The 13,365-nt window shown below is 40.2% G+C and overlaps 1 protein-coding gene across 1 annotated transcript in view; it reads left to right on the plus strand.

Annotated features, from left to right (window-relative positions):
• SPAG1 (sperm associated antigen 1) overlaps positions 1 to 9,815 on the plus strand; it is a 31,697-nt gene extending 21,882 nt beyond the window's left edge. The window contains exons 14-19 of the mRNA XM_026050053.1: positions 3,828 to 4,003; positions 5,098 to 5,239; positions 6,021 to 6,147; positions 7,023 to 7,187; positions 9,053 to 9,427; positions 9,593 to 9,815. Coding sequence (XP_025905838.1) covers positions 3,828 to 4,003; positions 5,098 to 5,239; positions 6,021 to 6,147; positions 7,023 to 7,187; positions 9,053 to 9,427; positions 9,593 to 9,724 — 1,117 coding nt within the window. The 3' untranslated portion in view covers positions 9,725 to 9,815. The remainder of the gene's footprint in view (positions 1 to 3,827; positions 4,004 to 5,097; positions 5,240 to 6,020; positions 6,148 to 7,022; positions 7,188 to 9,052; positions 9,428 to 9,592) is intronic.
• The last annotated feature ends 3,550 nt before the right edge of the window (positions 9,816 to 13,365 follow it).

A 13,365-nucleotide genomic window follows, 5' to 3' on the forward strand; every position in this document is an offset into this window, starting at 1 on the left:
CTCTTACTCCGTACTGCTGGACCAAACTTCACTGTGCAAGATTGCTGTGGTAATCCATGTAACACAAGTTTAGCCTCAAGACTGGAACACTGAGATTCATTTTAGGGTGTAACTGTTAAATGGATGACTGCTGTAGCCTTCAATATACCGTTGTACTGTATTTTAGTGCCACCTCTTTGTCATTCTCTCTAAAGTCATTCTCGAATATGCCATATAAATATATATATGCCATGTTTGTCACTGGAGGTACTCAGAAATGCAGTTACATGCATTGTTGCAACATTCTTAGGTAATTTTTTTAAACGTCATATTTTAAAAGCTTTTTTACCGGGGCATCAGCTTATTCTCTTTCATAACTTACATTTCGTGCAATCTAAATTAATATTTTAATTCCCATACTTCTTTTTTTTCTTTCACTTCATTTTTTCTTTCCTTTTTATCGTGGTGTACTCATTGTGGCAGTTTAAGATTTATGTCAAACATGAATCTGCAAATATGCTGCAGTTGTGAAAACACGGAGGTAGCTTCATAGCGTGGTTGGCTACAGAGCTTAGTGGTGTAAAAACGAAGTAAAGATGAGTGTTATTTTTAACTTCCTTTTTAATAACTTCAACATTAATTCTTGCTGCCAAGTGATATGCCCCAATTTCTGTCATTATATATTCTGTATAGAATGTATATTTATAATAAATATTATAACATCCTATAATCAATGCTATGCTATATACTATATAGTATGTAGTGTATAGATTTATAATTATATAATTAGTACTGTAAAATTGTGCATATACTATTCTCATTAAGATTCAGTTTTCTCATTAAGACACAGTAAGTACCTAAGTGCCTGAATGACAGGATTTTGCCTTCTTTTTCTTTCCCTACTTTTTTAATTTCTGAAAATGTATGGATGTAGAGCAAGTGCTGGTCATTGAGCAAGAACATGGGTTCATGCAACTTTCACCAGTGGAACCAAGTATGGTTTGTTTAGCAGAAGCCCCTCAGCACTGACATAATTCCTCAGACCTCTTGAGAAGGCCATCACATCTTCAAACTCTTGGCTTTTGGCCAGAGATGACCAAAGGATCATGACACTCTAAGAAGTCTTATTTTTGATCATATAACACGTTGTTTCTGATCAGCTGAGTCTGCAGTGATGCTAGAGCATTTGGTTTGGTGAGATAACTGCTGTTCTGGTGTCTATGTGACTGATTATATGTTTCTGATCTTCTTGCCTTATTTTATCCTCAGCTGTTTTTTCATATTTCTCCTGATAGTGATTTGAACCTTATATGGTAATAAGCTTATTTCCTCTTTTTTTTTTCCTTAACATTCTTCCTTTTCTCCTCTCTAGGCCTTCCTTATGCTTTAGCTTCACTGCTCATTACTCTTTCCTCCCTGGCAACCCATCACCTTATTTCAGCTGCTTCCTCCTTCTCCTCCTCTGCTGGTAATTCATTTTTGCTTGCAAATTCTTTGTTTCTAGAGCATAGAACACCTGCACAATTGAACTTTTAATGTAATTCATTTTTAATATCATTTGTAAATCAAACTGAAATAGTCAAAATACTAATTTTCATTGCTGAAATAATGCATCTTTTAAAAATTAATTCTAAGAAAATATGAAGGCTGTTCTAAGTGTACTGACTTTTAGTTCAAAGGGACAAGCCAAAAATGTATTTTAAGAGGAATAATAAATCTTAGTGAGCTCTTTTTTATTGGAGGATTTACCCATTTTTTTTTGTGTTCCTGAGGGAAACTGGATCATGATGCTGTAGCAAGCTGGCACAAAAGCTCCTTTTCCTACTTTTATCTGAGGGTGCTTGTGATGAATCCTGATTAGGCTTATCTGCAAAAACACCCTAATTTAGCAGGCTTCCTAAAAATCTTCCTATCAGAGGCCAGGTTGAGTTTAGTAGTCTTAATAATTCTAATGTAAAAGAGGGTTATAAATTTTGGTATAAAGTCTCTACCCGATCATTTACATCCCAAAGGAAATAAGTAAGACTCTACATGCATATTCTCATGAAAAATCAGATGAAAACAAAATGAAATAGTTATTGGAGAATTTAGCATGTTGGTTAGAAGATGCTGAATTGTGTCTTTTATTCATTTTCTGAGATGACTGATAGACGTGTTGAAGTCTATGGAAGGAGACTGTTCTATGGAAGGAGAGTGACAGATACTTGTCCTAATGATGTGGGCTAAATCACAAGAAGATACTTTCAAGCATGCTTGTAATTAGGGACACTTTACTGGCTCTGTGAATATATTTTTTTTTGTTTTGTGTATTTTAACCTTCTCTTGCATCACTGTTCAAATCTAATGATGGACGGTATGTTTATGTGCTTCCATTTAGTAAATTAAATTTTCCATTCTCATTGTGTAAGAATGGAAATTTCTTTAATATCACTTAGTAAACTGACATTAACATTAGACACCTTGGGAGTTCGTGCTACAAAGCCCCTACCTGAGGATTGTCCAGTATAATTGGTGGCCCCATGATAGATTCCAAAGCTGCAACAATTTTAGCAATTCAGACGACCATTCAAAAAATAATAAGCTTTAGAGTAAAAAGAACTTGCAGTAAGCTTTAGAGTAAAAAGAACTTGCACAAGCTTCTTTAGTGGTGGCATCTTTTAAAATACTCTTGATTAATCATCCAGGTAGTGGAGAGCCCTGTAAGGGCAAATGTAACTAATATGGAGAAAAAAAACATGTAGAAAAGAAACTAGGTAATGCAATGAAATGGGATATTCTGAGTACAAAGAGCTTATCTTAAATTCTAAGATAAAAAGTATGTTTCACAGTGCTTCATATATAAATATTTTACAGCTCCACAGAAGGCCTTTGTAGATAAATCATTCTTTAAAACATTTTGGCTCTTTTAGAGCAAAATATATTAGAACAGTTGCAACTTCTTGTATTGGTTCTTCTGTGAGACCTGAGGTAGATAATGAGAAAAGAATTTGATACTGATTGCTCTTACTCTGTAACCATGTTATAATGAGGGCTTTTTTTTGTACACGTTATTCAAATATTGAAAGAAAATAAAACCAAGGAAGAAAACTTAAGACAAAAGTTTTTCCCCTCATTTTACGTCATTCTTAACATTACAAGTGCACTAAATGGAACTGCACCTAAAGTGCTGATTTCGGGTGTTTCAGATAACGTATCCGTGTAACCCATTTTACAACTCAGTTCAAAGTTTTCATTTGTTAAAATAGATTGCAAGTTTATCACCACTTGAGCTTGGTGCTTAAGTTCCTTTGATATTAAAAGATTTTTATGTTACCGGTTCTCATTATTGTTTTTTTTTAACATGCTAAAACAATGTAACTGAACAACTTGCATATGACTCATTATGTTCATTTAGGTTTTGCTGCAAAACAAGTCATATCAGTGAGAAACTTCCCTTATAATGGATTTTGAATTTAATCATTTAATCTTTTGTGTATGGGAATAGTTGACCTCTAATCTGTGGGCTTAAGAAAGACCCTGAGAAGTTAATTTCTTTTTTTCCTTGTCATTTAAATGGGGATAGAGAAGGATTTGGAGCATCCTGTAAAATACAGTTTAACACATATTTTGTAACCTGCCTTGGCTATGTAAAAAAAATGTTTCAAGAGATTTCTTTTCTAATTAAAAAGTGGAAAAATCAGAATATTAACTAAATGTAATACTGTTGGTTGCTGGGACTATTTTTAAATTAGTCTTGGGGATAATTACTCAGTCATTTTTGCTAAGAAAAAGGACACTGCATTATTTAATTTCTGTGTCATTAAAAAAATATATATGAAAGCTATATTGATGGAGCTTTTCTCTTTCAGAATAACAAAAACTTTAATAGATCAGGACGGTCCTGGTTGGAGGGAGAAGCTGCCACCAATTCCAGTTGTTCCAGTTTCTGCTCAGCTGCACAGGTGGGATGGAGGCAACTTGGCTTCGGAGCCTAAGCTGAGGACCAGCACAGACACCAGGAGAGAAGAACAGTTGCAAATTAATGGTATATATCACAGAATCACAGAATGGTTGAGGTTGGAAGGGACCTCCAGAGATCATCTAGTCCAACCTTCCTGCTCCAGCAGGGAAACCCAGAGCACGGGGCACAGGGCGGCATCCAGGAGGGTTTGGAGACCTCCAGAGAAGGAGACTCCACAGCCTCCCTGGGCAGCCTGTGCCAGGGCTCTGTCACCCTCACAGTGAAGATGTTCCTCCTCACATGGAGATGGAACTGCCTGTGTTGCAACTTATACCTGTGTAGAGCTAATGCAAACATACAGGCACAAGTAAAGAATTTCTGATTGAAAAATAGAATTTTTGTTGGCAATGTCAAAGAAACATTTTTAGATAATATTTATCTCAAACCTCTGTGAAAAGCTAAATGAGTTGATGGTCGTTTATATGGTTAGGTTTAACAGGCTTCACAACATTGCCAAAATTATCTTTCCTTCTAAACTCCACATCTCTCTTTGCAACTGGTTCCAAGTTAGATTAGAATTTTTTAACTTGGAACCAGTTGCAAAGAGAGATATGGAGCTTAGAAAGAAAGATAATTTTGGCAGAACACAGTATTAATCAGAGTATATATTTACATTTGGTTGTTTTCACATTATTCAAAACACGCTTTTGCCAGTTTACCATAGTAATCATGATGGATGATTTGCTTTCAGAAGAAGTGTTGGATTACATTGCAGCCTTCCTAGCATGACAGTGATAATGGAGAAGACTTTAATCCTGTCGATAGATCTGCACCACTGTAAATAAAATCAGAGATATGTCCTTCACACAGAGAGGGTGAATGAGCAGAGTTAGAAGTGTAGACCTGCCTGTTGTATTCTAGGTATTTCAGCAAAATAGTTACCCTGGTGTGACAGAAATAGTTACCCTGGTGGATGAGAAGGTGTGTGTTATGCCAAATATATGTATGATAATTCATTCCTTCTTTAGAGCAGTAGCAAGATCTGAAACAGGAATTGCAGTGCCTTGGCTGATTGGAGATGCAGCAGAAACCAGGCGTTTGTTCCCAGTCTGCACAAGCTGCTGAGCTGCTCTGAATGAACAGACCTTCTTAAATAACGTGATTCTTTTGTAATATAGGTGAGAAAGATGAGGAGAAGTTCAAGACATTAAAAAATGAAGGGAATGATTTTGTGAAGAAGGGTAAATACGAAGAAGCTGTGAATAAATACAGTGAGTGCCTGAAGTTAAATCCCAAAGAATGCACTGTCTACACTAACAGGTAAAGAGCCAACCCCGTTTTGTGGGATAACAATACTTGTATTTTATGACTGCAAATAAAAATTTTGCATCACCTCAGTCACTGTCAGATGATATTTTCCATTTGATCAGTGTTCTCAATGGGGTTGTAATTAGCATAACATTTTGCAGCATTTTTCAGTAATGCCAGTGTAATTGAAAGCAAATGTGAAGTAGCAGTATCTCAAATAAGAAAAAGAGCATTTTGGAGAGAAGGTCAATTTTGAGTACAAAAGTAGGAGCAGTGCAGAGTTGCATTATTTTTAAAGGCTGACCTAGTACCATAGCATAATTCTTTCTGCTGTAATCCTGTCAGCTTCCACAAACCAAGGATTTCAGTAGGACTAGGAATACTGCAAACCTAGGACACTTGTGAGTAAGAATAGGGTGCAGAAAGTGATATTGTTAATTCAATTCAGAGTACTTTTTCCCCCCAGAACAAATAAAATCAGTATTTCATAACTTTGGTATTGGTACTGTGCTAGCATAGGCTCTCTGCCTTTGAAGAATATGCATTTCTGCTTAACTGCAAGCACATAGGTGAGTCATACTTGAATTCTGACTTATATTGCAGAAAGTGGCACTTTCTAAATCCATCCAGTGATACCATTAATACTCACTGGTTTTGATGTACCACTGAGAATACCCGATTGTGGTGGAATTGCATGAAGTATTAAAATTTACATTTATGAGTCGGGTATTGCTCTCACTACAGTACTTCAAAATTTACTTACATTGCAGTGTGTTTTGTTTTTCTGTGTTAGAGCTCTCTGTTACTTGAAACTGTTCAAATATGAGGAGGCCAAGCAAGACTGTGATCATGTTCTTCAGATGGAAGATTCTAATATTAAAGCTTTCTACAGAAGAGCCCTGGCACACAAAGGGTTGCAGGTGAGGAACACAGAACATGGCAGGTATTGTTAAGCTCTTCTAGACTTGCTTATGCTCTTCAAAGGCAATCAGGTAGTTGCAACAGATGGATAAATACAAGCAAAACATGCAACATGGATGGCTTATTTCTTTATGTTTCTAGAGCACTAGACATCTGTAAGAGGGGTGTGTGTGTGTGTATATATATATATATATAAAAAAAAAAGATTGATAACATCAGAGAAAGCAATAAAAATGATCTGGGGTTGATGAATCTTAATGAAAGATTTTTAAGAGCTAAATATATGTAATTGGGCAAAGATAAAACTAGATTAGATTATAAGTATGCAAACACTTATTCATGACAGCCAAAGGGCAATTTAATTTAGTAAATGAGGATGTTTATAGATTTCCTGAGGTGAAGTTAAGGGAAGATCAGGAAAAAAGCCCTGCTTTTTTGCTGGACTGTAACATAGGACATGGGACTAGAGGGGACCTGCTGCAGCTGGCAGCCCTGTACTCTATTGTGAAAGTGGACATTAAAAGTGCAGTTAGAGTCACATTATTTTAATATTGAAGCAATATTACATTGTAAGCTTAAAAGCAGCAATTGTCAATAGTGTCTGATAGTTGGATGTGACATTCAGAAAATAAATTATTTTACTCTACATACTTGAATATGAAAAAATACACGTAAATTACTAATTTAAAGCTATCATCAGTTTCATTTTTCCTTTAATGAAATTACACTATCTGTTTTGTAGTTATTTTTACACATTTCATACTAATGACCCAGCATTTCTGGGTTTTTTTTAAGTTAGAAAAAAAACAGTATGGCAGTTCTGATTTATTTTTCTACTTGTTTATAAAAACTGTCCCTTCTTTTCTACTCACAGAATTACCAGGCCAGTGTTGGTGACCTCAACAAAGTACTGCTAATAGATCCAAATGTTCTTGAAGCGAAAAAGGAGCTGCAGCAGATAACCCAGCTGCTCAACCTTAAAAGCAGTGCTGGAGCTGGCACTCAGCAAAAGCAAAGGAAGAAAATAACCATACAGGAGGTGTGTGTGTTCAGTTTTACATGCATGCAGTACAGATGCCACACATTTGAAGAGAGAACACTCAAGCTTTTGTTTTGCAGTTACTGCTCTACACTTTTTTGGCTGTATTGTATTTTCATGCAATTTTAAGAGCATATTGAAGGTTTCTCGTGTACCATGTATTTGGTCTCCATTGCTTTCTACAGTTAAGCTTGTACTGCCTTGAGGTACATTCAGAACCACAAAAGAAGTAGAAAAGAAGTACTTTTAGAGGGCAGTAAAATTGAGGACATCTTTGTAATCAAAAGCTTCTTAGGCTTCAAAATAGCAGTTCTGCTTTTAGTCAGTGCTATTCAGCAGCCCGTGGGGCTGTGCTGGCTGAGGGTCGCTCTGGGCACATGCACCACACGTGCTTGGGCTAGTAGTGAAGCAGCTACTCCTCTGAGGGGTGAAATCCTGCCCTTCAGAGAAGGGCTATGGGGAAAATACCCACAGAATCTGGTAAAAGGAATACGTGGTAGAAGGTAACACATTGGGTCCCAATACTAACTGTGCAGAGTTCAGTTTGAATTAGATGATGAAAGGATTTTCTCAGTCAATGTGGTATTTCTGGATTGATGTTTTGGATCAACTTTGATCCTTTAAGAATATATTTTCCCTTTTCTGTTGAATAATAAAATATGTAGCTACTAGTTGTTATAAAAGCTACTGTAACTTGGTAATGAAATTTCAAAATTTCAAAGTCAGTCATCAAAAATCAGTACTACAGAAGCAAGGTCCTGTCCTGGAACGCTCCGCAGTTGCGTGAATTCTCCGGATTTATGTAACTGGCCTAAGCCTGCAACAGTATTCCCTAAATTCCCTAAGCCCTGGACTGTGGCAAACAGGGACCTGGAGAGCGTGCAGGGAGCCTTGGGAAGTGGCTGTGCTCTTGCAGGAGCAGCCAGCTACGTTCCTGGCAGGGGCAGACTTGTCCAGGGCTGAGGCAGGAGGCATTTACACTTGTGAGGAGAATTTGAGCTGATCTCTTCGAGAGCCTCTCTCTTATCTGCTGCAAGATGGAGATTGCCAAAAAAAAGCAATCTGCTTTTGGCAATCCCCATCTTGCAGCAGATAAGAGGGAGGCTCTCTAAGCAGATTGCCAAAAAAATATACATAAAGTTTAGTTCGAAACTCTGATTTATTATTATTACTCCATTTTAATCAAGCTGTAGTTACATATATAGAGGAGAATCAAGAATGTCTCCCTTGATACTAAGGATTTTTTTAAAAATAGAGCAGATTCCGAGCAGTCACTCCCTGAGCCTAATGCAGTATTTTGCAAAAATGCCTTAGCTGGCCCTAGCCCAACCCTATGCTGCACAGTGCACTTTTTTCAGGCGTTTGCAAAATCTGGGCATCAGCTCCATGAGTTTTAATCAGCTTATAGCAATTCCATGACTCTCTCTAGCTCCAAGTGGATTTCAGCAGATGTGGTTGAACCCATGGTAAACGTTCCAGTGACTGCTGCATGAATCTTAGTGCAGACTACAACCTCTGCAGAAGGGAGGTGGGTTTGGGGGAGCTTTCCACTTGGGCAACACTGCTGTGCAGAGCACCCCGGTGCAGCTGAGGTGCCCTCCCTCACAGGTCATGTACGTACACAGCGCTCTAGTTGTCTCCTGGCAGCCTTCAGTTCCCTTCCTAGAGTGGAGGGCTGGGCACGGAAAAGAAATCTAAAAGAAAGAAAATAGGGCTTCTTACTAAAAACCTCTAACGATAGATGCGYCATGGGGAGGGGAGTGTTATATAAGAAAAGAACTTCAGTCCATTTRTGAAGAGCTATGTGGAGCTTCAGGTTATCTGGATGTCCATTTTAATGGTTTGCTGCTCTTTCCTTTTTGAAGGTGTCTGATGCACAGGAGGAACAGGAGGGAGAGTTGGTTACCTCAGAAGATGCTGGGACTGATCGTGCAGTTCCTGAAGACCCTGGAACGAGGGCACCRGGGAGGAGCTCTGAAAAACTGTCTATTTCAGAACCAGCTAATGCTTATGACTTTGGTCAGATCATAAATGCCGTGAATTCCAGTAAGGATCAGGGTGCCTGTGCAGATCTCCTAACAATGATTGAGCCTGCAAAACTGCCAGTGCTGCTAAGTAACAAACTTGAAGGAGAGATCTTTTTCATGTTTATCCAGGCATTGAAATGTTACGTGCTTGGGAAAAATCCTGATCTTGTTTATCAGCACCTTTTCTACCTGAGTAAAGCAGAAAGATTTAAGGTAAGACTATAGGTTGGATGTTTATCTAAATTCCTCTAGATTTCTGTCCAATATTTTACATTAAGTAAAAAAAGAAAGCTACTCTGAATCTCTGTCCAGTGTCAGTCTCTGTGAAATTCTGTCACTTGTGCTGATTTTATATGTATTTTTTGTTTGTTTTTCCAGTTAGTGCTGGCTCTCCTTAGCAAAAAGGAAAAAGAAGAGGTTCAGCAACTGTTTGACTTGCTTGCAGAAAACCAAAATCATCAGTACACTTCAGAAGATCTGGAGAAGCTTAAAAAAGTTTATGAACTTTAAGAACAACTTCAAGTTTGTTTATTGCATGCAGGCACAGAGTTGATAAGATTGATGAACAGACTTGCTGGGGATGAAGTGGGACTTTCTGAATTGTATTTTGTTTTGGTGTCATGTACACATTTAAACATTTTTAAATTGCTGCTCTTTATTTTTGTCTTGTAGCTGTATACATTTTTTAATCTGTAGAATTTAATATATATCTTTGTGTTCAATAACAGAGTTCATGTTATTTAATATATTGATTTTAGGCTATATTAGTTATACATGTACTATCCATAGTGTGTATGTATGTGTATATTTGTAAATATATATACACATATACACAAACACACACACAAGAAGTGCAAATTTGGTTGCTGGTACAATATATAACGCACTTTTAGTCATCATTTGTTAAATCTTTTCTGTGGATTGTATGTTCTTTTGGTAAAGAAGYGTCCTCCAAATAGACAGATCAGTTAGAAATAGCTTTGCTTAAATGAGTTTACAAAAAGTATTAAGATTTGTATTTTTTTAGCTAAACTGCTACATGCCATCTTTGTTTTTACTATCCCTGCTCTATACAAAACTGATTTAAATATTTTTGGTGGAATGCAGCTAAGCAGCAAATAGTAGTTTACCCTAAAAACTTGAAATGAAAATAACTAATTATTAAATAAATGGACACTTTTTAAAATGATGGAGTGAGCAGCTTTTAGTGCAGAGGGACTTGGAGGGGTTTTGTGTGTGTAGAAGGACTCAWGGTTTGCATGGCTCTTGAAGTGAGAGAAAAAGTGGCTGCCATTAGGAATAAAAATATTTAACTCTTTTGCAATCAGATTATTTAAAATATGAGCTATTTCTGTTTACACATGTATGAGTAAAGTTAAAAATACAGCCCTTCTGTGAACACCAGATGATTTTTGCTTTTATTTCACGCAGTACTTATATTTTATCTTTGATCCTGAAAAGGCTTAAAATGAAGTTTTCRGATTTTTTTTCCAATCTTTTTGATTTTTACAAGATGTATTTTAAACCTCAATGCGTTCTTTGCCCCTGTGGAAAAATGTAGATGAAACTCACTAGCACTGCAGAAATAGTAAGAATATTGTTTCAGTTAGAACTTCTCAGGTGCATACTAGTACAAGATAAAGGTAGTTCTTGAACARTTCATTCATTCTCATGTCTAGCTCCACATGCTTTAGACTCAAATTTTGACATTTTGACAAATTTTTGTAATCTGGATTACAAATTTTGTCTTGAACTGGAGTTGTCAAGAATATAACTTTCGATTCCTAAAGGAGTGTCTGTAAAATTGGTATTTTGTGCTTCMATGTCCTCTTTTTGTAAGGTTGTCATATATTCAAGAGAGATCTGTCGCTGGTCTCCTGGGGGCATGGCTGGCTGGATGTCTCCCACACTTCTCCCATTCTTCAGTCACGCTGGTGAGATGCTCGTGTTCACCAACTTCCACGGTCCCGAGTCCAGTATTTTTTTTAGTAGAAGGTGGAAGTCTACCTGGGRAAGCTTTAGAACAAGGAAAACATCTGTTGAGCTGGGGGTTCTGGTATTATAATATATTGATTAGGAAAAAGCATGGCAAGAGGTTGGATGAAGACAGCATGARAACAGTTTTATAACTAAAGCTGTGGACTACGAGGCATTTTCAGAATGAGGTTGTTAAACATGAAGTAAGCCTGACTACTGAAGTTTGTATCTCATGGTGTGGTTTGAAAAGAAACCAGAACCTTTGCAGCAGCAAATCACCATAAAAATACCCTTTAATAAGCAGGTGTCAACCAGACCAGTTATTATGACTTCTTAGACAGATGAGTTGTCAAAATGAAGTTCTCTTCTGGAGAGAGCATTTATCCATGTGGGACTAAGAGAAACGGCTTTTCATAACTACATGCAGTATCACCACTGCTAATTTTAGCATAACCTCAATCAATTTGTAGCAATTAAAGAAGTAGAAAAGTTAATGGAGTCGGCAGTGGCCGGCGCCTGTCGTCACGCCGCGTTCCAGCTTGCCGGGCAGAGGAGCCGGAGGTTAACGCGGGTTGAGACGGACACGGTGGCGGGARCAGCAGCTCAGCAAGCTGAAACTACCCCTGGCTGCTACGGCCTAAGCGAAGCGCCGCGGGCAGGCGGGTGGGCCGGTTACGCCATCGGCCGGGAGGCGGGAGCGGGCGCGCGCGTCGGCCGCAGGTTTCAGGCGCGCTCAGCGAGAGATTGAACAGCAGAAGGGGCCGCTCAGCCGCCCCGCGCGAAGGCCGCGGCCGCTCAGCCGCCCCGCGCGAAGGCCGCGGCCGAGCCCTGGCGCCACGCGGCTCTGGAGCGGCAGCAAGAGGCCGCCCCGGCTGAGCCCAGCACCACCGAAGGGCGCACGGCCAGCGGTTCTCCCTTTTCCTGCCCTTCACACAATCACAGGATGGTTGAGGTTGGAAGGGACCTCTAGGATCATCTAGTCCAACCCCCTGCTCCAGCAGGGACACCCAGAGCATGGGGCACAGGGCGGCATCCTGGCGGGTTTGGAGACCTCCAGAGAAGGAGACTCCACARMCTCCCTGGGCAGCCTGTGCCAGGGCTCTGGCACCCTCACAGTGAAGAAGTTCTTCCTCACATGGAGATGCAACTGCCTGCGTTTCAACTTATGTGTTTCAACAATACATTGGGCAGCACCAGCTCTTGGCAAAGCACTGAGGATGCAGTGACACAAGTGCAGAGACTGCGGGCTCCRGAATGGGGAAGCTCACAGACACATCCACTCACCATCAGGGAGCCCGGGCTCCAGGGTGTGAGGTGGGCGCAGAGAGCAGGSCTGAGCAGGGCTGAGYCTGGCCAGAAACGGGTCCTCGCAGCCGGTTCCTCGCAGGGGAAGGGACTGGGGCCGTGCCCTGCTTCAGGCCAGCCTTGAGCACTGCTGACCCCTTCTGCAGCAGCCCCAACATTGGGGCTGCTGCCATTTTTTCCAAGGGGTAAAAAAAACAGCAAAACCACAACTCGAGTCCAACCACACTTAGCAATCAGATGTTAGTGACGTGTAAAGGAGAGGCAGGACAAGGAAGAACTAGGCAGAACAGAAACTGGTCAAAGCTGACAGGGGACTTGAGGCTCTTTGCGTGTAACTAACTTCACCATSGCTGTGTTTCCTGCAGAGCATTGAGTCCGTTATGGTGGCTGGGAGTCACTGATGACACCAGGAGCCTCAGTTGGGAGCTTGGCCTGTGAAATACAGGGCCGTGACTGCCCTATTGAGCTGCCGCTCTCGTACGGAGATGCTGCTCTCGTATGGAGATGCCGGTCCTGCCCGGCTCCAGCAGCAGTGGGGCCAGCTGCAGCTTCCCAACTCTCCTCACACGGACTGCGCTTGGGAGGCCCAAGGAGTGACCCAGGGAGGTCAGATTTTGCTAAGAAAGAGGGAACAGGAGCAGCCAGGGGCAGTGGCTGTGCAGGGAGGGCGGGAGCAGCGCGGCCGGCGGGCAGCACAGGGTCCCCAGCAGCCCTTCTCCCACGGACACCTGCCCACGCGGGGTGGCCGTGGCAGCCAGAGCGGCGGAGGAGACACTGCCAGAGGCAGCAGCCCCTTCAGAAGACTTGGAGCTGTTTTCCAAAAAGCAGCAAGAGAAAAATACAAATAACGCCCCCCCCCCCCCCCCCCC

The sequence above is a fragment of the Nothoprocta perdicaria genome, unplaced genomic scaffold (genome assembly GCF_003342845.1).
Source record: "Nothoprocta perdicaria isolate Ctin4 unplaced genomic scaffold, notPer1 scaffold_64, whole genome shotgun sequence".
In the NCBI taxonomy this organism is placed as follows: domain Eukaryota; kingdom Metazoa; phylum Chordata; class Aves; order Tinamiformes; family Tinamidae; genus Nothoprocta; species Nothoprocta perdicaria.